Genomic DNA, 26,058 nt, shown 5'->3' on the forward strand with positions numbered 1-26,058 from the left:
TTGTAAATGTTTGTAGGCCGATATAGCCAAATTGTATCTATGATCGTATGCTATCCATTCATGTTTTTGGTATGTTATTTTTTTATATCTGAGAATTAACCAATGATATCAGGCCACACCCGGCCATGATTATAGACACGTGTGTGTCCTTTGACACTGTACAAACTTTTAACCGCACAGTGTTTGTCATTATACTTGGATGAAGACAGCTTGTCTGTCGAAACATTCGATATTAAGTTATTCAATTATTGCATCTGAGCTACTAGAGTGTGCGGCTCTCCTTTAATTTTTCAAGTGTTCTACTCTGCTAGCCAGCAACTTGCCTAAATAGGTGTGCGTTTCTTTTGACTCTAGATTGGTCTATTGGTGGATTGTTGTGCACTTGTTATTACTGGTCTCGTCCCGTGTATTGTTATTACGGGTCTTGTTCCGTGTATTTATTAGAGGTTTAACCTTGCTCTTTAGTTTGGGTTACATCCCTGTCACAGATTCCCCCGGTACTGCTGCTCATTCCGTGCGCAAGATCCGGAGGTCTACGTCACCGGCCTCTAGGCGTCACTGAACTGTCTCATTACGCACACCTGATTCTATTCCCCTGATTAGCAATTGTATATACAGTTGAAGTCGGAAGTTTACATACACCTTAGCCAAATACATTTAAACTCAGTTTTTCACAATTCCTGACATTTAATCCTAGTAAAATATTCCATGTCTTGGGTCAGTTAGGATCACCACTTTATTTTAAGACTGTGAAATGTCAGAATAATAGTAGAGAGAATGATTTATTCCAGCTTTTATTTCTTTCATCACATTCTCAGTGGGTCAGAAGTTTACATACACTCAATTAGTATTTGGTAGCATTGCCTTAAAATTGTTTAACTTGGGTCAAACGTTTCGGGTCGCCTTCCACAAGCTTCCCACAATAAATTGGGTGAATTTTGGCCCATTCCTCCTGACAGAGCTGGAGTAACTGAGTCAGGTTTCAGTTCTGCCCACAACTTTTCTATAGGATTGAGGTCAGGGCTTTGTGATGGCAACTCCAATACCTCGATACTTTTGTACCTGTTTCCTCAAGAATCTTCACAAGGTCCTTTGCTGTTGTTTTGGGATTGATTTGCACTTTTCGCACCAAAGTACGTTAATCTCTAGGAGACAGAACGCGTCTCCTTCCTGAGCAGTATGACGGCTGCGTGGTCCCATGGTGTTTATACTTGCATACTATTGTTTGTACAGATGAACGTGGTACCTTCAGGAGTTTGGACACTGCTCCCAAGGATGAACCAGACTTGTGGGGGTCTACCATAGTTTCTCTGAGGTCTTGGCTGATTTCTTTTGATTTTCCCATGATGTCAAGCAAGGAGGCACTGAGTTTGAAGGTAAGCCTTGAAATACATCCACAGGTACACCTTCAATTGACTCAAATGATGTCAATTAGCCCATCAGAAGCTTCTAAAGCCATGACATCATTTTCTGGAATTTTACAAGCTGTTTAAATGCACAGTCAACTTGATGTATGTAAACTTCTGACCCACTGGAATTGTGATACAGTGAATTATAAGTGAAATAATCTGTCTGTGAACAATTGTTGGAAAAATTACTTGTGTCATGCACAAAGTAGATGTCCTAACCGACTTGCCAAAACTATAGTTTGTTAACAAGAAATTTGTGGAGTGGTTGAAAAACGCGTTTTAATGACTCCAACCTAAGTGTATGTAAACTTCCGACTTCAACTGTATGTGCCCTCTGTTCACCATTGTCTTGTTGGTTATTGTTCCCATGTACGTTGATCTGTGAGTACCTGTGCTTTGTTATTTCGGCTTTTGTGCTGCGTGTATTGTGCACTTGTTATTACGGGACTCATCCGGTGTATTGTTGTGCATTTATTATCACGGGTCTCGCCACGTGTAGTGTATTGTGGGTCTCGTCCCGTGTATTTATTAGAGGTTTAACCTCTCTCTTTTGTTTGGGCTACATCTCTGTGTTTTTGTATACGTGTTTGTTTTGGGCTTCGTCCCCGTGCCTTTTCATGGCATGTTGTATATTTTGGTGGAGTATTAAACCCCCCTATTATGAATTCCTGCTCATGTCTCCAATCATTTACACAACGTGACAGCAAGCTTAACCATCATGGTGTTATTACAACATGGTAGAATGGCATGATCAACAGTACTTCTTTAAATACAATTTGAGTAATCAATACCTCATTTGTTATCTCAGTCAAGATAGTGGGTTCGATTCCCGGGACCACCCACATGTAAAATGTATACACGAATGGCTGTACGTCGCTTTGGATAAAAGTGTCTGTTAAAAATAGCATATCTTATTGTTATTATTATACTGTATGTTATTATTAGAAGGTTAATCACATCTGGATATCTCATAGTTGAAAGGGAATGTGAATGTCAAAAACCCACATATAAAATGTTCAACACACTGTATCTCTGGTGATTTAAATATGATAGGAAACTGATCTGTCATTAATGTCAATGGTCTTTCTAACTAGGGGACTTGTTGGAACCTGCTATGGCAAAGACAAACCATTAAACTGCAGCCTCCCAGCCTGCTGGCCAGGCCTCCCTCTAAGAACAAAGCAGCTGATTGGCCTCCCATGTCCGTCTAATGAGAGACAAACTAGGAGGATGAGTCCAGTCACCAAACTCTGCCAACGCCCTTGGCAGCTTTCATCACTAACGCCCACAGCCATGCCACCGCTTTGTGCTGTCTCTGAAATGTCCTTAAATTCAGAGGAAGAAAATACACGATGAAGGCCTTTTATTTCTCACAGAGAGACTTATAACAGAAAGTGACAGCTGGACCATTGGTAAAGCCACTGGGCTTATATTTCTATTACTATTTATACTTCATTTTAATTAGAAGTGGTTAAAAAGTTCAGTGAAACACCCAGTGACAATCAGTGTAGCATACATCTTCACCATGGCAAACTAATTTGACCATGGACACTAGACAGATTTGTAACATCAACAAACAAGGCAAACTTCTCTCTTGCCAATTTAACAGGAGTGTCCTTTAATCACAGACATGGGAACTCTGAAGGACGACTGCTTTTCTTCTCTAAGGGCTCTCTCTCTGGCGAGGATAAAAACAACTTGTTTGGCCAGAGAGAGGGAGAGAGAGTGGGAGGGAGAGAGAGAATAGGGAGAAAGAGAGAGAGCTCCTGAGTTCTTCTGCAAAAAAGATAGAATTAGAGTTGGATACATTTTTTCACAAGGACTTATACAGGATACCAACCTCAACATTAAAACCTTCAATCCAAATCAAAATTCCATACCCAAAACCTTGATTTTGGACAAAATTACCTGAATGGACTATTACTACCAAGGACTATCACAAAAACTTCTAACAAACCAAAACATTCAGAAGAAACACAGCATAACCTGTAAATACCATCCAACACAAAAGCGAGTGAGTAATATTCAGTCTGAAGCTACTTCTGAAGCCAAAAAGTAAAAGGCAATAATCTCTAGGTCATTTTGTTATATAAAGCTAAATAAATAAGCATACTAAGCTACCAAGATGCTATGACAGAACAGACCTGGCGGCACCTTCAATTAGCACTGAAGTGTGAAATCAGATGTGTGATGCAAAAGCTCCAATGGCTTATCCCTGTCCAGAAGTCATTACAATACAGTACCCTACTGATATTAAGAATAACCCTGCAAGGAATAAGTACAAAAAAAGCTACTCAAGGACAATCCAGAGACACTATTTGCTGACAGCCCTCCTGTCAGCTCCCCCGATAGCCCTCCTGACAACCCCCCCACATCCACTGAGGACACACAAACGGCAGAGATTGTTCTCCTCATTGACTCAAATGGCAAATACATTCAAGAGGAGAAACTTTTTCCCAGACACAACGTGGCAAAACTCTGGTACCCAAACACTAGGCATGCCCTGGAGCTGTTATCAGAGGACAGACTAGGTTCCCCCAGCCACATCATAATTCACATGGCCACAAATGACCTGAGGGCCCAGCAGGAAAGGGTGGCAACAGCATTCAAGGGAGTGATTGAAAAAGCTTCTTCCACTTTCCCCAATGCACAAGTGGTTATCTCCACCCTGCTACTACAAAAATACTTTCACCCTCCTAACCATAGAGCGGGTGAATGCAAGCATTTCAAGGGACTGTGCCTCAAAACCAAATGTCTATATGGCCTACCACTCCACCCTAGACTTGAACAGCCTTTACGACCAGGTCCACCTCTACAAGGCAACAATCCCAACTTTTGCCAGGACCCTGAAGGACGTCACCATCAACTGTAGCCCCAGCACCTCACACAGGAGCAACAGAGCAACGGACACCCCGCCCAGACCAGCGAGACACCCTTCCAGGCCTGCAAGACCCCCTCCTGAAGGACCTGCTCCGAGAGAGCCCACGCTAAGAGGACCTACACCCAGACCACAGTATCACCAGCCATACCCAAACCAGCTAAGACCACCCCAAGCAAACCCTGGCTACACCCTATATAGGTCCCCCATATCAGACCCATGCTCCTTCTGCCCACCCCATGCCCCTCGCCCCTGTGGCAAGGACATCAATATGACAGCAGGACATATGCCCAGGCCGTGAGCAGAGCAACAGGCCCAACCCCCACTATTACACCCACCTAAGCGGAGGTAGAGGTATGTATGCAGAGGTATGTATGCAGATGCTAAAAATGCTCTGCTCACACCTACTGTGATGGTCCGGGCCTAAACCACACAAAAACAACACTAGACAATATGGAACACAAAGCTTTTACTAGGCAGGTAGCCTAGTGGTTAGAGCGTTGGAGTAGTAACCAAAGGTTGCAAGATTGAATCCCCGAGTTGACATTCTGCCCCTGAACAAGGCAGTTAACCCACTGTTCCTGGGCCATCATTGAAAAGAAGAATTTGTTCTTAACTGACTTGCCTAGTTAAATAAAGATTAAAAAATACAAGGTCTGTGGTCATCTGCATTTGGCCTAAAGAGCAGGAACCCAGACTTCATCAAATAAATTTTAAATTCAGACATTGTCATCCTACCAGAAACATGGTATAAAGGAGATGGACCCACTGGTTGCCCTCTAGGTTACAGAGAGCTGGTAGTACCATCCACCAAACTACCAGGTGTGAAACAGGGAAGGGACTAATTTGGTGTGAAACAGGGTATGCTAATTTGGTATAGAGCAGACCTAACCCACTCCATTAAATTAGTCAAAACAGGAACATTTTACATCTGTCTAGAAATTAATAAGGAAATTGTCTCAACAGAGAAAACATGCCCTCATATGTGCAACCTATATCCCCCCAAAAGAATCCCCATACTTTAACGATGACAGCTTCTCCATCCTAGAGGGGGAGATCAACAATTTCCAGGCTCAGGAACATGTACTAGTCTGTGGCAACCTAAATGCCAGAACTGGACAAGAACTCAACACCCTCAGCACACAGGGGGACAAACACCTACCTGAAGGTGGCAGCATTCCCTCCCCTATATGCCCCCCTAGACACAACTACGACAACATATCCAACAAACAAGGGTCACAACTCATGCAGCTCTGTCAGATTAAGTTAACAAACAGATCACGACCATTTCGAATCCCACCGTACATTCTCCGCTATGCAATCTGGCTTCCGAGCTGGTCATGGGTGCACCTCAGCCACGCTCAAGGTCCTAAACGATATCAAAACAGCCATTGATAAGAGACAATACTGTGCAGCCTTATTCATCGACCTGGCCAAGGCTTATATCGGCAGACTCAACAGCCTTGGTTTCTCAAATGATTGTCGCTCTTGCTGCTGGTGATTCTCTGATCCACCTCTACGCAGACGACACCATTCTGTATACTTCTGGCCCTTCTTTGGACACTGTGCTAACTAACCTCCAGACGAGCTTCAATGCCATACAACTCTCCTTCCGTGGCCTCCAACTGCTCTTAAATGCAAGTAAAACTAAATGCATGCTCTTCAACCGATCGCTGCCTGCACCTGCCCGTCCGTCCAGCATCACTACTCTTGACGGTTCTGACCTAGAATATGTGGACATCTACAAATACCTAGGTGTCTGGTTAGACTGTAAACTCTCCTTCCAGACCCACATTAAGCATCTAAAATCCAAAATTAAATCTAGAAGCGGCTTCCTATTTCGCAACAAAGCATCCTTCACTCTTGCTGCCAAACATACCCTCATTAAACTGACTATCCTACCGATCCTCGACTTTGGCGATGTCATTTACAAAATAGCCCCCAACACTCTACTCAACAAATTGGATGCAGTCTATCACAATGTCATCCGTTTTGTTACCAAAGCCCCATATACTACCCAGCGCTGTGACCTGTATGCTCTCGTTGGCTGGCCCTCGCTTCATACTCATCGCCAAACCCACTGGCTCCAGGTCATCTACAAGTCTTTACTAGGTAAAGCCCCACATTATCTCAGTTCACTGGTCACCATAGCAGCACCCACCCACAGCACGCGCTCCAGCAGGTATATCTCTCTGGTCACCCCCAAATCCAATTCCTCCTTTGGCCGCCTTTCCTTCCAGTTCTCTGCTGCCAATGACTGGAACAAACTGCAAAAATTGCTGAAGCTGGAGACTCTTATCTCCCTCACTAATGTCAAGCACCAGCTGTCAGAGCAGCTCACAGATCATTGCACCTGTACATAGCCCATCTGTAAATAGCCCATCCACATACCTAATCCCCATACTGTATTTATTTATTTTGCTCCTTTGCACCTCAGTATCTCTACTTGCACATTTTTCTTCTGCACAGCTATCACTCCAGTGTTTAATTGCTATATTGTAATTACCTCGCCACTATGGCCTATTTTATTGCCTTACCTCCCTTATCTTACCTCATTTGCACACACTGTATATATACTTTTTTTTTCACTGTATTATTGACTGTATGTTTGTTTATTCATGTGTTGTTGTATGTGTCAAACTGCTTTGCTTTATCTTGGCCAGGTCACAGTTGTAAATGAGGACTTGTTCTCAACTAGCCTACCTGGTTAAATAAAGGTGACATAAATAAAAAACATTAAAAAAAATGATGTGGCCCTTAACAGAGAGTACACAGTGTCAGAATACCTAACCACTGTCACTGACTCAAATTGAAGGACATCTTTGACTATGTACAGACTCAGTGAGCATATCCTTGGTTGAGGCAGACCTGGCTCTCAAGAGAAGACACACTGCCCACAAAATGAGGTGGAAACTGAGGTGCACTTCCTAACCTCCTGCCAAATGTGTGACCGTATTAGAGACACATATTTCCCTCAGATTACGCAGACCCACAAAGAATTCGAAAATTAATCAAATTTTGATAAACTCCCATATCTATTGGGTGAAATACCACAGTGTGCAATCACAGCAGCTGTCACGGTTGTCGTCGGTGAAAGAGGACCAAAATGCAGCAGGTACGTGTATGCTCATTTTGACTTTTATTTAACTATCAAAAGAACACTCCAAAACAACAAAACATGAAAACGAACGAACAACAAAACAGTCTGGCAAAGCCTAGGGCTGAACACAGAACAATCACCCACAAATCACAAACACACCCTTACATATGGGACTCTCAATCAAAGGCAGATAGACAACACCTGCCTTCAACTGAGAGTCCCAACCCCAATTAACCAACATAGAAACACACTCACCAGATTAGACATAGAAATACATAAACATAGACTATAAACCAAAACCCCGGAAATACTAAATCAAACCCCCCTTTGAACAAACACACCACTATGAACCACATAAAACAAATACCCTCTGTCACGCCCTGACCAAACTACAAAACAATTAACCTTATATACTGGCCAGGACGTGACAGTACCCCCCCCTTAAAGGTGCTACCCCGGAAGCACCTTAACAAAAAAAAAATACCCCAAACAATACCCAAAAGAAAAATTCCCCCTTACTAAAGGGAGGGAAGGGAGGGTGGCTGCCGTCAACGACGGCACTGTGCTACACCCCCCCTCCCCAACCCACCTATTTTTGGAGGTGGCTCCGGCTCAGGCCGTTCCAGGCTGTCTGGGCAGTCTGGCCGCTCGGGACAGTCTGGCCAGTCTGGCCGCTCGGCGCAGTCTGGCCACTCGGGACGTTCGGCGCAGTCTGGCCACTCGGGACGTTCGGCGCAGTCTGGCCACTCGGGACGTTCGGCGCAGTCTGGCCACTCGGGACGTTCGGCGCAGTCTGGCCACTCGGGACGTTCGGCGCAGTCTGGCCACTCGGGACGTTCGGCGCAGTCTGGCCACTCGGGACGGTGGCACTCGGGACGTTCGGCGCAGTCTGGCCACTCGGGACGTTCGGCGCAGTCTGGCCACTCGGGACGTTCGGCGCAGTCTGGCCACTCGGGACGTTCGGCGCAGTCTGGCCACTCGGGACGTTCGGCGCAGTCTGGCCACTCGGGACGTTCGGCGCAGTCTGGCCACTCGGGACGTTCGGCGCAGTCTGGCCACTCGGGACGTTCGGCGCAGTCTGGCCACTCGGGACGTTCGGCGCAGTCTGGCCACTCGGGACGTTCGGCGCAGTCTGGCCACTCGGGACGTTCGGCGCAGTCTGGCCACTCGGGACGTTCGGCGCAGTCTGGCCACTCGGGACGTTCGGCGCAGTCTGGCCACTCGGGACGTTCGGCGCAGTCTGGCCACTCGGGACGTTCGGCGCAGTCTGGCCACTCGGGACGTTCGGCGCAGTCTGGCCACTCGGGACGTTCGGCGCAGTCTGGCCACTCGGGACGTTCGGCGCAGTCTGGCCACTCGGGCAGTTCAGCGCAGTCTGGCCACTCCGGCAGTTCAGCGCAGTCTGGCCACTCCGGCAGTTCAGCGCAGTCTGGCCACTCCGGCAGTTCAGCGCAGTCTGGCCACTCCGGCAGTTCAGCGCAGTCTGGCCACTCCGGCAGTTCAGCGCAGTCTGGCCACTCCGGCAGTTCAGCGCAGTCTGGCCACTCCGGCAGTTCAGCGCAGTCTGGCCACTCCGGCAGTTCAGCGCAGTCTGGCCACTCCGGCAGTTCAGCGCAGTCTGACCACTCCGGCGACTGTTGACTGGCGGGCAGCTCCGACGACTGTTGACTGGCGGGCAGCTCCGACGACTGTTGACTGGCGGGCAGCTCCGACGACTGTTGACTGGCGGGCAGCTCCGACGACTGTTGACTGGCGGGCAGCTCCGACGACTGTTGACTGGCGGGCAGCTCCGACGACTGTTGACTGGCGGGCAGCTCCGACGACTGTTGACTGGCGGGCAGCTCCGACGACTGTTGACTGGCGGGCAGCTCCGACGACTGTTGACTGGCGGGCAGCTCCGACGACTGTTGACTGGCGGGCAGCTCCGACGACTGTTGACTGGCGAGGCTGGGTTTACGCACTTGCCGTTTAGTGCGGGGAGCGGGAACAGGACGAGTCGGACTGGGTGGACGCACTTCCGGGTCCGCACGAGAGACAGGAGCTGGAAACCCAGGGCTATGGAGGCGCACAGCCGGTCTAGATCTTACCTCCTGCACAACCCGCCTTGGCTGGATGGAACTAGTAGCCCTGTATGAGCGGAGTGCTCGTACAGGGCAGACTGGGCTGTGCAGGGGCTTGATGGTAGCCGTGCGTAGAGCGGAAGTTGGGTAGCCTGGTCCTCGGAGGCGTACCGGCGACCAGATGCGCTGCGCAGGCATCCTCCTACCAGGCTGGATGCCCGCTCTAGCACGGCACCTGCGAGGGGCTGGAATAACTCGCACCGGACTGTGCGTGCGTATGGGTGAGAGTGCGCTTCTCAGCAAAACATGGCGCTCCCCACCTCATACGCTCCTCCATATAACCACGGGTAGCTGGCTTCCGGCTCTTCCTTCGCCTAGCCAAACTACCCATGTGCCCCCCCAAAAAAATTTCTTGGGGGTGCCTCTCGTGCTTCTCCCTCAGCGCGTCTCTGGCCTCGTACCATCGCCTCTCCGCCTTGGCTGCCTCAATTTCCCACTGCGGGCGCTGATAATCCCCAGCCTGATGCCAAGGTCCGGCCCCGTCCAGAATTTCTTCCCAAGTCCACTTCTCCCGCCAGTCCAACTCGAACGCCGTCTGCTCCTTCCTCTGCTGCTTGGTCCTTGAGTGGTGGTGATTCTGTCACATGTATCTTCGTCTTCTGACGATATAACGAAATCGTCGTCGGAAAAGGATGACCAATACACAGCAGAGTCGATATAGTTCATCTTGAACATTTAATTAAATCAACACGAATACAAAAAACAAGAAACCGACCGATAAACTGACAGTCTGGCAAAGCCTAGGGCTGAACACAGAACAATCACCCACAAATCACAAACACAAACACACCCTTATATATGGGACTCTCAATCAAAGGCAGATAGACAACACCTGCCTTCAACTGAGAGTCCCAACCCCAATTAACCAACATAGAAACACACTCACCAGATTAGACATAGAAATACATAAACATAGACTATAAACCAAAACCCCGGAAATACTAAATCAAACCCCCCTTTGAACAAACACACCACTATGAACCACATAAAACAAATACCCTCTGTCACGCCCTGACCAAACTACAAAACAATTAACCTTATATACTGGCCAGGACGTGACAGCAGCAATATTTGTAACCTGTTGCCACAAGAAAAGGGCAACCAGTGAAGAACAAACACTACCGTAAATACAACCTATATTGATGTTTATTTATTTTCCCTTTTGTACTTTAACTATTTGCACATCATTACAACACTATATAGTCATAATATGACATTTGCAATGTCTTTTTTCTTTTGGAACTTTTGTGAGTGTAATGTTTACTGTATTTTTTTTATTGTTTATTTCACTTTTGTTTATTATTTATATCACTTGCTTTGGCAATGTTAACATATGTTTCCCATGCCAATAAAGCCCCTTAAATTGAAATTGAATTGAATATGAAAGAGAGAGAGAGAGAGATATAGATATAGAGCGGCAAGGTTAATGAGACAGAGAGACGAGACAGGGGAGAAAACAGAAGGCGAGGCAGCGTTGGACTGTAATCTCCTCCGCTTCCCGACCATATCCCATTACAACGCCGTTAGACTGGACCGGATGCTGGCTCCTCTCCCCCTACCCACTCCGTCCTCCCCTGCACGTCCCGCTTCAAAGCTCTGGGTCATAATTGATTGGCTGTGCAGAAACACATGTCTGCTATGTAGTTAACCTCCTCACCTGCAGCTTTACTCCTCATAAAGGGACAGCTCTGACTAAAACACAGAGGATGAAAAGCAGCACTCAGTCCACTCAGAGGGGTGAGGTATCCTGGCTCATTCTCCCATCCCTTTCTATCTCTCTCTTGTATGGGAGCCTGTGCTCTGCAGACCTGGCTGCTGGAAGGACCTATATGAGACAGCTTGTTTTGTTGTTAGATGTTGAACACCTTTATTGGTGCAGCTAGCCAGCCAGCAGGCCAGTCAGAGCTGATCCAGCCCATTCAGAATGCTTCAATCTGTTAAAATTACAATCAGTCCCAAATCCCAAATTAGCCAGGCATTGATTCGTCAATGATATGAATCAAGGCCCTCACTGAGTTCCTTATTAAGCAGTAAAAGCACAGCCAGACACAGATCTATAGAATGTAGATCAGCAGTCTATCAGACAGAGGCATAGTCAGTGGTGACTGATCTAGAATGCAGATGTATTGCAGTGGGCTGACACATGATGAGTCACACTGCTGTCCCCGTAGAGACAGTCTCCCTGTACTCTGCTAGTTAGCATTACTCCATCTCAATTCCCTTTCTCTCTATCACCCTCTGATTCAACACACTGTCTGACTGGAGATGTGGAGCAGACATAACAGACACTTCGCTCTAAATCATTGTATCAGAACAGTTCTGAATGCTGGAAATTACTCAGGCCATTACTGGGACGAACATCTCATTCTCTGCACTTAGCATAGCAATGATGCAGGACAAGCAGAGCAGAAGTTATCTGAGGTACTGACAGGAGAGAGGCATACTGTTAATGGAGAGAAAGAGCACTGATTTTCTCACTAAGTGAAGCAAGGATGGAGTTGTTATTCTTTAAGTTGAAGAGTGCAGAGTACTGCAGACAGTACAGGCGTTTGATTGACAGGTCCTCAGCTCATCCGGGGTTATGAGACTACATTCTGGCCTGTGGCGATGAGCTACCAAATGAATCTGAATCATGATGAATCAGACCTCTATGGAGCTGTGCACCAGAGCTGAGATACAAAACACACAGACACCTCGCTCGCTGCTCCTTCTTAGCTTTCAATTACACTAGAACGGAAGCCAGTTTGCTCTGATGAATACCGAGGCATCACCCTGCTTAAATGTGTGTGGATAATATCCCTGGGTGGGTGCACAGTGCAGCATAGCGCAGCGGTGTTCTGAGCGGGCTCTCCCTCTACATAGCGTCTGTATGGAGGTCGTGTATGTCACCGTAAACAAACCGCGCTCCGCTCCTTCATGCATACATAAAGAGCTGCTGATATGAGGCAAGGTGGCAGGTGGTAGGGGGCTTTGATAATGTATTCATCACTCTAACTGACAAGTGCAGCCCACCAGGAGGGTGTTTCACATTTTGATAAAGAGCCAATCAACAGCATGCAGGACTGTTGGCTGCACCGTAAACAGCAACACAACGCTGACTCCGAACATCACCTAAGACCTTGACTAGAGCATTCACATAAACATGTGCATGTTTCTTTTCCCTTGTAGCTTTTACTATCTCACATAGTGGTAGGGGGTTTTGGGAGTGAGACCATTATTAGATAAGCAGATAGGATTCAGACCCTATCTGCAGAATTTTCAACACAAACACGTTGACCTTTTACTGCAGTGGGCTAAATCAGGGTCACACAGAGTGTTCCTCGGTAGTCTTAAATCTACTTTGAAACAAAAGTATGCACCTTACACACATGGTTATGGGCTCAAAAAAAGAAGACTCCTGTACCATGTAAGATATAGAGTTTAAATGTATAAAATGTTGAGTTTGCATCCCAATATTACACTTTATATACATCCCAGAAGATTGAAATATAACAAAACCGTTCAACATAAAAACACTTTTATGAATGTATTAATGATGACATTTTGAAAAATATAAATATATTCCACCGATGAGGCCACTAGAGGGAAATTTGATCATTTGACTGCAGGAAATGGCCAAAAGCATATCAAATACACACAAGGAGGACTGAAAGAGTCCTCAGTAGGGCATTACAGATCAGGAGAAAATCCCACTGACGAGGGAGTCCAAAATAAACACCCAGGAAACCCCTTCTCCTAAAAACAGTATCTCTCCTTTACCTTCATCTTTCTGATAGCTCCACTGTGCAAGGCCATCAGGTGTTGTAGTGAGGCAAAGCTCTGTGGAATTCACCCATTCATTCCAAAAAGAAGGAGTGTTTTCTGACAAGCGGAGAAATGTTTTACAGTGTATCTGGAACACAGGGGCGAAGTAATTCAGGCGAATCTGCAACTTCACACACCAACGAGTGCAACATGAATCTATTTCTTTCTCCTTCTTGTAGAACAATGGCTCCGCCACGCAGACTGAGCACAGTCCTCACCTCACTGCTCTCTGACTGGCTGCAGGGCAAATGGAGGACACCCAGGTGAGGTGACCCCTGACTGTTAGAACCAGGAAGTCTATGAGGATTTGTATTATTTTTTTGATACCAACTTTTTATTATACATTTTTTTTCTGTGAGGGGTTCAAATCACAGGCAGGCAATAATATTCAAAATGTACATAAATTTCTCTCCATCCATGTGACCAAAGAACCCTCCCCTTACCATCCCTTCCCTGTGGGCCTGAAAGCAAAGAAAGTAAAAAAGATTAAAATACAGTGCCTTCAGAAAGTATTCCTACCCCTTTACTTATTCCACATTTTGTTGTGTGACAGCTTGAGTTCCAAATTGATTAAATATTCGGTTTTTTTTCTCAGCCATCTACACACAATACCCCATAATGACAAAGTGAAAACATGCTTTTAGACATTTTTACAAATGCTTTGAAAATGCAATACAGAAATATCTAATGTACATAAGTATTCACACCCCTGAATCAATACTTAATGCAATACAAAAATATCTAATGTACATAAGTATTCACACCCCTGAGTCAATACTTTGGAGAATCACCTTTGGCAGCGATTACAGCTGTGAGTCTTTCTGGGTACGTCTCTAAGAGCTTTCCACACCTGGATTGTGCAACATTTGCCTAAGATTATTTTCAAAACTCTTCAAGGTCTGTCAGATTGGTTGTTGATCATTGCTAGACAACCATTTTCATGTCTTGCCATAGATTTTCAAGTAGATTTAAGTCAAAACTGTAACTCTGCCACTCAGGAACATTCACGTCTTCTTGATAAGCAACTCCAGTGTACATTTGGCCTTGTGTTTTAGGTTATTGATACTGAAAGGCGAATTCATCTCCCACTGTCTAGTGGAAAGCAGACTGAACCAGATTTTCCTCTAGGATTTTGCCTGTGCTTAGCGCCATTCTGTTACTTTTTTATCCTGATAAAGTCTTCAGTTCTCAACAATTACAAGCATACCCATAACGTTTGATTTTTTTTTTATTTAACTAGGCAAGTCAGTTAAGAACAAATTCTTCTTTACAATGACGGCCTACCCCGGCCAAAACTTTTTATTCCTTTGTATTCAGGACAAAAATGTCATTGCTTTGCCACATTTTTTGCAGTATTACTTTAGCGCCTTGTTGCAAACAGGAATCAACAAGGCACTCTGTACAGGCTTCATTCTTTTCACTCCGTCAATTAGGTTAGTATTGTAAATTCAATGTGCCCTTTTAGGTTTTAGATAGCACCTGTCTTTCTAAGAGTGTACAATTATCATACCAGATGCATCGTTATTTACGAGCCAAAATTTTAAGAGTGTTTCCCAAACAAGCACGTAGAGAGAATGTTCACTAAGTGAGTCGTTAGTCCTTGTGTCGATACTGATAGGATCGAAAGAAAAGCAGCGCTGCTCTTGGATAAGCTTTTTCTATTCAAATCTTACCTTAAAAGATATATAGGCTACAAAGGGGCTATTGGCTGCTTCAATAGTATTGAAATCAATTTCATGTTTAGTCAATTGAGTTATATTTTGCAACTAGGCTACTGCCTGTAATGTTTGCATGTGTTTCACGATGTGTGACATAATGTGTGCAATGATTTGCCCAATCTGTGACTTAGTGCATTATTATTGCCTAAGTATAATAAGCCACCTCAATAGCCTACTTGCAGCCATAAGTGGTAATACACTGTATCTCTACGAGCTGATCCGTCGTCAGTATTGTGTAATAATTCTAATGTTAAAAAGTTTGTTGCTGGCTGAAAAGTTAAGAATTACTGAAGTATAAAGGAGGAAGTAGAGTGAGGAAATCAATGACGATAGCATACGCTGCCCCTGCACCACATCACAATGTCTTCCTTTACCCTCTCACCCTGACCCCCAGCCTATATCCATAGAATTATATACAGTAAGACTTTGTTTTATCTATCTCTCTTCTCCTTCCCATTCTCTACCGAATCACTTTATCTTTATCTGTATATATTTTCTACCCTTGCTCTCTTTCTCTTGGAGCAAGGACCATCCCCCTCAACCCCTCTCCCTCCTGCTCTCACCCTCTCTCTCTCAGCCAGAGCACTCTGCTGGTCAGTTGGAGGCCTGGAACATTCCTTTGAGTGTTCCAGATAAAGATGTGTGTTAGATCGATACCCTGTTAGTAGCTGGCGTAGGTGTGTTGTCATGCAATCATCTAAAAGATCATTGTAGACAAGCTTCAGCCTGTCTATGACAGAGCACTTTCCTCAGGCCAGGCCAGGCCAGGCCAGGCACACACACACACACACACACACACACACACACACACACACACACACACACACACACACACACACACACACACACACACACACACAGGTAAACAAACAAGAAAACACACACACAGAATGGCATGCAGTGCACGGAACCTGGGTTAGCTGTGGAGACATGGGCCATTACTCCAGCACAGCCCCAGAGGGCATGTTCTTAGACATACAACACATGGCTCAAATGGGCGTCAAAAACTATGATTTACTAGCAGGTTACAGCAGCAGCTAGACTGATCGGTGCATGAACATCTTAACAGACAATCATTTTACTGAAAAATTTGCTAAAAATCATGACATATTATTATCATAACTGTCAAATCATGATGTCCGAACTAGGCTATTGAGAGCAATAGTCCAGATAGTACAGCTGGAATCAGATAATTAAACCCCTTTATTGACATTACGCATATTAATGAGTCAAATACTGCTGGCACAAAATGTAGACTCATAATTCATGCTGGCAACGACAAACTACACCACACTACACCATCTTCCAGATCAGTTTCCTGCGGTCTCATCCCCATCCTCTGCCTCTAAGACAATCACATTTCACATGCTTGTTCTTCCAACTGCTCAAACAACTACTCCCTTGCTCCTTCTCTTCATCTCTCTCTCGCTCGTGAAAGAAGGAGTGGGACTGAAAGGGTGAGAAGTGGACACAGAGCTATAGTGATGGAAACATTCATAGATATGTTTGTCTCCAGATCTCATCTGAGTCTGGTCGGCCTCTGGACTAGCCCCAGCCATGCAATCCTGGAGCACCATGGGACCAGAGTGGAGACCTGCCCCGACTTCCTCCTCCCCAATCGCTCCAGCTCCTCTGCTCTCCTCCCAGCTGCCCACTGAACTGAGGCTAGGAAACACTGTCACCACCGATAAATCCACGATAATTGAGAATTTCAATAAGCATTTCTCTACGGCTGGCCATGCTTTCCACCTGGCTACCCCTACTCCGGTCAACAGCTCTGCACCCTCCACAGCAACTGGCCCAAGCCTCCCCCATTTCTCCTTCACCCAAATCCAGATAGCTGATGTTTTGAAAGAGCGGCAAAATCTGGACCCCTACAAATCAGCCGGGCTAGACAATCTGGACCCTCTCTTTCTAAAATGGTCTGCCAAAATTGTTGCAACCCCTATTACTAGCCTGTTCAACCTCTCTTTCGTATCGTCTGAGATCCCCAAAGACTGGAAAGCTGCCGTGGTCATCCCCCTCATCAAAGGTGGAGACACTCTAGACTCAATCTGCAACAGACCTATATCTATCCTACCCTGCCTTTCTAAGGTCTTCGAAAGCCAAGTTAATTATTGGTGACAGGGGGCAGTATTCGGAAATTCAGATGAATAACGTGCCCAAATTAAACTGCCTGCTACTCGTGCCCAGAAGGTAGGATATGCATATTATTAGTATATTTGGATAGAAAACACTCTGAAGTTTCTAAAACTGTTTGAATGATGTCTGTGAGTATAACAGAACTTATATGGGAGGCAAAAACTTGAGAAACGAGAAAGTGGTTTGTAGTTTTTCAATTGATTGCCTTTCCAAACTACAGTGTCTGTGGCGTCATTTTGCACTTCCTAAGGCTTCCACTAGATGTCAACGGTCTTTAGAACTTTGTTTCATGCTTCTACTGTTACTGGGGAGAGAGCAGAGAATAAGAGCTGTCTCAAGCCTGGGACCAACGAGTTGTTTACTGCACAGGTACGCAGGCACGCCGTTCCTTCTTTTTCCTCTGTAATGAATACGCTATTATCCGGTTGGAATATTATCAAAGATTTATGTTAAAAAGACCCTGAGGATTGATTGTAAACATCGTTTGACATGTTTCTACGAACGGTAATGGAACTATTTGACTTTTTGTCTCGGGTTTTGAATTCCCGCATTATGCCTTTGGATTAGTGATCTGAACGCGCAAACAAAACGGAGGTATTTGGACATAAATATGGAGTTTATCGAACAAAACAAACATTTCTTGTGGAAGTGGGAGTCCTGGGAGTGCATTCCGACGAAGATCAGCAAAGGTAAGTGAAGATTTATAATACTAATTCTGAGTTTTGTTGACTCCAGAACTTGGCGGGTAACTGTAAAGCTTGCTTTGATGGCTGAGCTCTGTACTCAGAATATTGAACAATGTGCTGTCGCCGTAAAGCTATTTTGAAATCTGACACAGCGGTTGCATTAAGGAGAAGTGTATCTATAATTCTTTCAATAACTGTTGTAAATTTTATCAACGTTTATGATGAGAATTTTTGTAAATTGATGTGCTCATTCACCGGTAGTTTTGGAGGCAATACATTTTCTGAACATCATGCGCCAATGTAAAATGGGGTTTATGGATATAAATATGAACTTTATCGAACAAAACATACATGTATTGTGTAACATTGAGTCCTGGGAGTGTCATTTGATGAAGATCGTCAAAGGTTAGTGATTCATTTTAGCTGTATTTCTGATTTTTGTGACGCCTCTCTTTGCTTGGAAAATGGCTGTGTGGTTTTTCTTGTTTAGGCGCTGTCCTAACATAATCTAATGTTATGCTTTCGCCGTAAAGCCTTTTTGAAATCGGACAATGTGGTTGGATTAACGAAAAGTGTATTTTTAAAATGGGATATAATAGTTGTATTTTTGAGAAATTTGAATTTTGAGATTTTTGTTGTTTTGAATTTGCCGCCCTGCTATTTAACTGGCTGTTGACGCTAGCGTCCCACATGTCCCTGAGAGGTTAACAAACAAATCACCGACTATTTCGAATCCCACCGTACCTTCTCCGCTATGCAATCTGGTTTCCGAGCTGGTCATGGGTGCACCTCAGCCACGCTCAAGGTCCTAAACGATATCATAACCGCCATCGATAAGAGACAATACTGTGCAGCTGCTGTATTCATCAACCTGGCCAAGGCTTTCGACTCTGTCAATCACCACATTCTTATCCGCAGACTCAACAGCCGTGGTTTCTCAAATGACTGCCTCGCCTGGTTCACCAACTACTTCTCAGATAGAGTTCAGTATGTCAAATCGGAGGGCCTGTTGTCTGAACCTCTGGCAGTCTTTATGGGGGTGCCACAGGGTTCAATTCTCAGGCCGACTCTGTTTACATCAATGATGTCGCTCTTGCTGCTGGTGATTCTCTGATCCACCTCTACGCAGATGACACCATTGTGTATACATCTGGCCCTTCTTTGGACACTGTGTTAACTAACCTCCAGATGAGCTTCAATGCCATACAATTCTCCTGCAGTGGCCTCCAAATGCTCTTAAATGCAAGTAAAACTAAATACATTCTCTTCAACCGATCGCTGCCCGCAGCTGCCCACCGTCCAGCATCACTACTCTGGATAGTTCTGACTTAGGAAATGTGGACAACTACAAATACCTAGGTGTCTGGTTAGACTGTAAACTCTCCCTCCAGACTCACATTAAGCATCTCCAATCCAAAATTAAATCTAGAATCTGCTTCCTATTTTGCAAAAAAGCATCCTTCACTCATGCTGCCAAAGATACCCTCGTAAAACTGACTATTCTGCCGATCCTCGACTTTGGCGATGTTTACAAAATAGCCTCCAACACTCTACCTAGCAAATTGGATGCAGTCTATCACAGTGCCATCCGTTTTGTCACCAACACCCCATATACCACCCACCACTGCGACCTGTATGCTCTCGTTGGCTGGCCCTTGCTTCATATTCGTCGCCAAACCCACTAGCTCCAGGTCATCTATAAATCTTTGCTAGGTAAAGCCCCACCTTATCTCAGCTCACTGGTCACCATAGCAGCACCCACTTGCAGCACGCGCTCCAGCAGGTATATTTCACTGGTCACCCCCAAAGCCAATTATTCATTTGGCCACCTTTCCTTCCAGTTCTCTGCTGCCAATGACTGGAACGGATTGCAAAAATCACTGAAGCTGGAGACTCATATCTCCCTCACTAACTTTAAGCACGAGCTGTCAGAGCAGCTCACAGACCACAGCACCTGTACATAGCTCATCCATATTTTATCTAACAGGTGGCATCCCTAAGTCTAAATATTGCTGTTACATTGCACAACCTTCAATGTTATGTCATGATTATGTACAATTCTGGCAAATTAATTACGGTCTTTGTTCAGAAGAAATGGTCTTCACACAGCTCGCAATGAGCCAGGCGGCCCAAACTGCTGCATATACCCTGACTCTGCTTGCACAGAACGCAAGAGAAGTGACACAATTTCCCTAGTTAAAAGAAATTCATGTTAGCAGGCAATATTAACTAAATATGCAGGTTTAAAAATGTATACTTGTGTATTGATTTTAAGAAAGGCATTGATGTTTATGGTTAGGTACACATTGGTGCAACGACAGTGCTTTTTTCGCAAATGTGCTTGTTAAATCACCCGTTTGGCAAAGTAGGCTGTGATTCAATGATAAATTAACAGGCACCGCATCGATTACATGCAACGCAGGACAAGCTAGATAAACTAGTAATATCATCAACCATGTGTAGTTAACTAGTGATTATGTTAAGATAGATAGTTTTTTATAAGATACGTTTAATGCTAGCTAGCACCTTACCTTGGCTCCTTGCTGCACTCCCATAACAGGTAGTCAGCCTGCCATGCAGTCTCCTCTTGGAGTGCATTGCAATCGGCCATAATCGGTGTCCAAAAATGCCGTTTACCGATTGTTATGAAAACGTGAAATCGGACCTAATTAATCGGCCATTCCAATTAATCGGTCGACCTCTACTGTATATAGACTTTTTCTATTGTATTATTGACTGTATGTTTGCTTATTCCATGTATCTTCCATGTATCTTGGCCAGGTCACAGTTGTAAATGAGAACTTGTTCTCAACGGGCCTACCTGGTTAAATAAAGGTGAAATTAAAAAAAAGAAAGCCTCGCTAATATAATGTCACACGTCTGTTAATGGATCTGTCAGAAGTTCCCTGAGGTCCTCCTAGTAGAGAGGATGGAGCCCCTTCTACTGTCCTCTCTCTCTCTCTCTCTCTCAAGGCTTAAGTGATGTGGGTCTGAGTGTGCCTCTCAAAGCCACAGTCAGTGACAGAGAGTTCCAGGTAGAACCCTTTTGGTACAAAGTAGTACCGTTTTGGTTTCCATGTAGAACCCTTTCCATAGAGGGTTCTACATGGAACCGAAAATGGTACTTCCTGGAACCGAAAAGGTTTTTTACCTGGAACCAAAAACAGTTCTCCTATGGGCACAGCTAAAGAACCCTTTTTATAAGGGTCTACCTGGATGTCAAAACTCCAAGGCCTGTGTAAACCCATGGTTATACACCACTTTGAGGAAATAGGAGAGGAACTATCTACAACTTTACAGCAATCATGCCATACCAGTTGTCATTCGTTCTACAGCAATCCTTTTTTTGTGTTGATGTACTAATTCAAATATGTGACTTTCAAGCTCTAAGTGTATTATTTTAGGATTAGACATGACATTTGATGAAATATTCCTTATACCACATTCTCTCCAGATGCAGAATAGATTATCATCACACCATTTTTTGAGTACTCCACATCACTATTTAAAGAGATTTACTGAATCTCTGACTTACCGTTGTCTGTGGCCATGAAGATGGCAGTGTATTTGTTGTCTTGAACGTAAGGCGACTCTCTGTCCAGATTGGCAGAGGTGTTGACCGTACCTCTAACCGGGTTCACACTAAGCCAGTTAGCCGGGTCTCTCAGAACTGCAAACCTGAACAGGGAACAGATGACAGCTGATCAGAATATAGTCAGGGCAATGCCATGGTGTCATGACTGTCCTGTGAGGATCAAAATAGGTCAGATCAGCATGGCAATAAAAAACTTCAACCATACCCCCTCTCACCCGCAGAAGGGGGGAGAAGGGAACTGGTGGGTGTTGACAGCTCACACCCTGTTGTAAATCAAGGACAGAACATTCAGCATCTCCCTCTCCAATATTCTCCAGAGGAATGTGCCTCTACACAGACCTTTTCCCGCAGAAACTCTAACATGTTCTAAAGTGAATACTGGAACAATATATCTAACATAGAATGTGGGGAATGGTCAGAGACGACCTAAAGAAACACTGATGTCGGTTTGGTTGTCATTTTGTGATGTCATTAAAAATGTTATAAAGGAAATACTGTAACTTGGGAAGTATACCCACTATATGTGTGAAGTGTCCATCCGATGCGTTGTGCATGAAATATGAACAATTATGAAAGTATTTTTGTTAAGAGAGGAGCATAATTTTAGGAGCCATAAGAGATAATAGATTTACATAACTTTGCACAGTGAAACGTCATGCCCCTGAGGGAGGTCAGAGCGCGTGTCAGCCTGACAGAACCGGCCTTTTGAACAAACTGTATAAAATGATGGGTTAAGAATGAACATATCAGACCAGAGAGACGTGGAGCTGCAGCTCACGTTTAATGTGGTTTGAACTCTGAAATCGAAACACGTGGTAGAGACGATAAAGTCTCCTCCCAGACAGTCATTGGTACGGCTGATTAGCTGTCCTAAGTAAAGTATCTTCGAAAGTGAATTTAAGTGGAACCATTCTACTACTCTTCTCAAATCACCGTAGTACGCTACTCTCATCACCCCACTGGGAACCATCGACCCAGCTGGCTAGCCTATCTTCAAAGAAGCATCTTCCAGAGCAAATGGAAGGAGAATAAATTCTGCAGTTCCTTTCCGGATACCGGACGACTGCAGAGGAGAACAACAGTAGAAGACGTGAAAAGGCCCAACTCCCTTTCCTAGGTGGCCTGGTTCCGACAAATACACGAAGAACCAAGATATTTCACGTAAATATATTCATGATCTCTTACTCAAAGAGGGCGGCGGTTTGTGTGCAAAGTATATGATTACTGTGAGAGTAGTTTATAAATGTACCAACGTATTATGTCTGTCCTCTCTCTCTGTCCCTCTCCATGTCTTTTGTAACAAGCAGTACTGAATCATAAGTAAGGCTCAAGTTTTTCAGATGCAGGAGGTTAGGACTGTTCAGAATGCTGTTATGATACGAGGTTATGATTAATAAGTTGGCTATTTATGGATGTGATAGGTAAAGACCTTTAGAGTTAAATTCAGGAAATGGTAACTCTTTAAAGAACCAATCTCGTGGTGACCCAAATCCTAATGAGTTAGTTGTAACAATTAAACCTAGTTAGTTGATTTGATAAATAGTAGTCATCAGATTAATGAAAGTAAAGTCACGACAATGGTATGAGACAAATCCAACATGATTAGATATGGAGATAATGTAGCTACAGTATTTTCCTGCTGTAGCCAGTTTGCTACAGCAGGAAATCAATTCTGCAGCAACAGGAAATGTTAATTATTATGTGGATCATAGTTTGATACATATCTGACATTTTAAAGTGAAACTGCAAACTTTAGATCCTGCTATGCAAGAATATCTCAGCAACAAAAGATTATACATTTGTATAGGACATCAGCTAGTAATAGCTTTTTCAGTAAAGACATTTTAACACTGTTTCTAAGGAAGATATTGAGATACTGAAATGACAATATCTATCAAAGACACAAAACTGTTGAATTGAAGCATGATGAGACTGCATATTTGAAGTGCAACGTGTGATGTGTGAAGTTGAAGCTGAGGTTTAGTGGACAGTCTGTGTATGTCTGTGGATGCTCTGTCTGTGGTTGGAGTGTGAAGATAATGGATGAACTCAGATAACTCCTCAGAGAATAATGTATTTGCGTGGAAAGCAGCTGGAGTCTGAGGCTGAGGCATGACCCTACTAATGTGATCCTGAGAGCCAGGTGATGGGAGGTGCATTTTGATTGGATGGGGAATGGTGCCGTGCCTCTGGGGGTTCACATCTGTGTTCATGTCACACACCGCTGATTTAGTGGCTCAATCCCATTTGGCTCTGTTGGTAGAGCATGGCACTTGCAACACCAGGATTGTGGGTTTAATTCCCACAGGGGACAAGAATGAAAAATGTATGCACTCACTACTGTAAATTGCTCTGGATAAAAGTGGCTGCTGAGGGGAAGATGGCTCATAATAATGGCTGGAACGGAGCTAATGGATTAGCATCAAAAATATGGACACTGTGTATTTGATACCATTCCACTAATTCTGCTCAAGCTGTTACCACGAGCCTGTCCTCCCCAATTAAGGTGCTAATAAAATGTAAAATAGACACACGCAGCCCCACCCCTAACCTCTTTAAGTTTACCAATAAACACTCCACATGCAACACCTTTGTATTTTTACACTGTCAGACACGCTCACACAAATACACACACTTCCTGGTTATTAGCTCTTCATCACTACCAGGCATCACAAGCTCATCACTTCAGAAAGAGGAAAACACAAGATGATTATCCTGCTGCTGTGGGTACACAGATAGTCACTTGATCCATTATAACATGGTTTGTATATTGTCTGCTTGCCTATTTGTTGATAGAATCTATTCAGAGGCAGCTTAAATGATAAAGCTTACAAAAGTTTTTCCACCACCGGTTATCCACAACATCAATATGTTTGACTCTCTGCAACTGTTTCTCTCACACACATGCATGCGCACACGCACACACACACACTGGACTTCCTGACAGGCCACCCCCAGGTGGTGAGGGTAGGCAACAACACCTTCGCCACGCTGACCCTCAACACGGGGGCCCCTTATTGGTACCTGCTTAGTCCCCTCCTGTACTACCTATTCACTCACGACTGCGTGGCTGCGTAAGTTTGCTGACGACTCGATGGTGGTAAGCCTGATCACCGAAGACGATAAGACAGCCAATAGAGAGGAGGTCAGTGCCCTGGCAGTGACCAACCTCCCCTCAACGTCAGCTGTAGTGGAGCGGGTCTAAGTTCCTCGGTGTCCACATCACTAAGAAATGATCATGGTCCACACACACCAACACATTTGTGAAGAAGGCACGACAATGCCTCTTCCCCCTCAGAAGGTTGACAAAATTTGGCATGGGCCCTCAGATCTTATTATCTATCCTGTTGCCTAGTCACTTTAACCCTACCTATATGTACTGTACATATTACCTCAATTACCTTGTATCCCTGCACATCGACTCGGTACTTGTGCCCCATGTATACTTTTCTATTATTTTTCTATTTCTCCCTGCAGTTTTGGGAAGGACCCGCAAGCATCTTACTGTTAGTCTACACCTGTTGTTAACGAAGCATGTGACAAATAAAATGTGATTTGGCACGCATGCACGCACACACACACACACACACACACACACACACACACACACACACACACACACACACACACACACACACACACACAGGAGAGGTGCAGTAAATCCCTCCAGTTGGCCCGTCCAGGGGCTGTGAGTGGGAGTGTGTGTGCAGTGAGGAGGACTGAGGTGTGTTGGTTCGAGTGGAGAGGGGAGTGATACCGATGGGTAATTAGAGAAAAACATTCGCTCTACAATAGCATATCGTGAGTGTGGCATTAAGAGCAGCCCTGGGAAGCCAGGCTATGGTACTTGATCAACCCAGCTCCATGGTAACCCTAAATGAGGCATCACAATGTTTACATACACAGGGACCCTCCATTAGCCTTCTCTTAAGGTCATTAGAGGGTCATTAAAAACCATTATGAAAATAAAGTAAATATCTTTCCCATACAGGGTACATATTTTTCAGCCACATAACAAAATTGCCCACAAATAATCACTTGCATCCGCATGTAAAATGTTCCTTTTAATCTTTCCTCTCTCTCGCTTACCACAAACAATCACATGTCCACGCAGACGCACTCTCTCTCTCTCTCACACACACACACACACACACACACACACACACACACACACACACACACACACACACACACACACACACACACACACACATGCCTGCATACGAGCTCAATCACAAACACACAAAAAGAGAAAAGCTCAGAGACAAAAATTGCCTGTACTGTTCAAAATTTACTTCACTTTCATAAAATGTCCAATAGCATAGTGATTTGCCCATATTTCTGCTTGAGTGGCAGAATTTATCCCCTGAGCTACTGTATACGGCAAATCCTGGCCTGACCCCTACTCTACTAAGAACTGAGCCCATTTCAGCTTTCATGGAACAGTTATACAGTAGCCTCCCAGCAGACACCTTATAGCAGGGTTTCCCAAACTCGGTCCTGTATGCACATTTTGATTTTTGCCGTAGCATTACACAGCTGATTCAAATAACCAATTCATCAAGTTTTGATTATTTTACTCAAATGTGTAGTGCTAGGGTAAAAA

At 44.6% G+C, this 26,058-nt stretch overlaps 1 protein-coding gene across 4 annotated transcripts in view; it reads right to left on the reverse strand.

Moving 5' to 3' along the window:
* LOC115151918 (cadherin-13) overlaps window positions 1-26,058 on the reverse strand; it is a 684,830-nt gene that overhangs the window by 72,453 nt on the left and 586,319 nt on the right. For all 4 annotated transcript variants that reach the window (XM_029696266.1, XM_029696265.1, XM_029696268.1 and 1 more), the window contains one exon: window positions 21,393-21,535. In XM_029696266.1, coding sequence (XP_029552126.1) covers window positions 21,393-21,535 — 143 coding nt within the window. The remainder of the gene's footprint in view (window positions 1-21,392; window positions 21,536-26,058) is intronic.

The sequence above is a fragment of the Salmo trutta genome, chromosome 17 (assembly GCF_901001165.1).
Source record: "Salmo trutta chromosome 17, fSalTru1.1, whole genome shotgun sequence".
NCBI lineage: Eukaryota > Metazoa > Chordata > Actinopteri > Salmoniformes > Salmonidae > Salmo > Salmo trutta.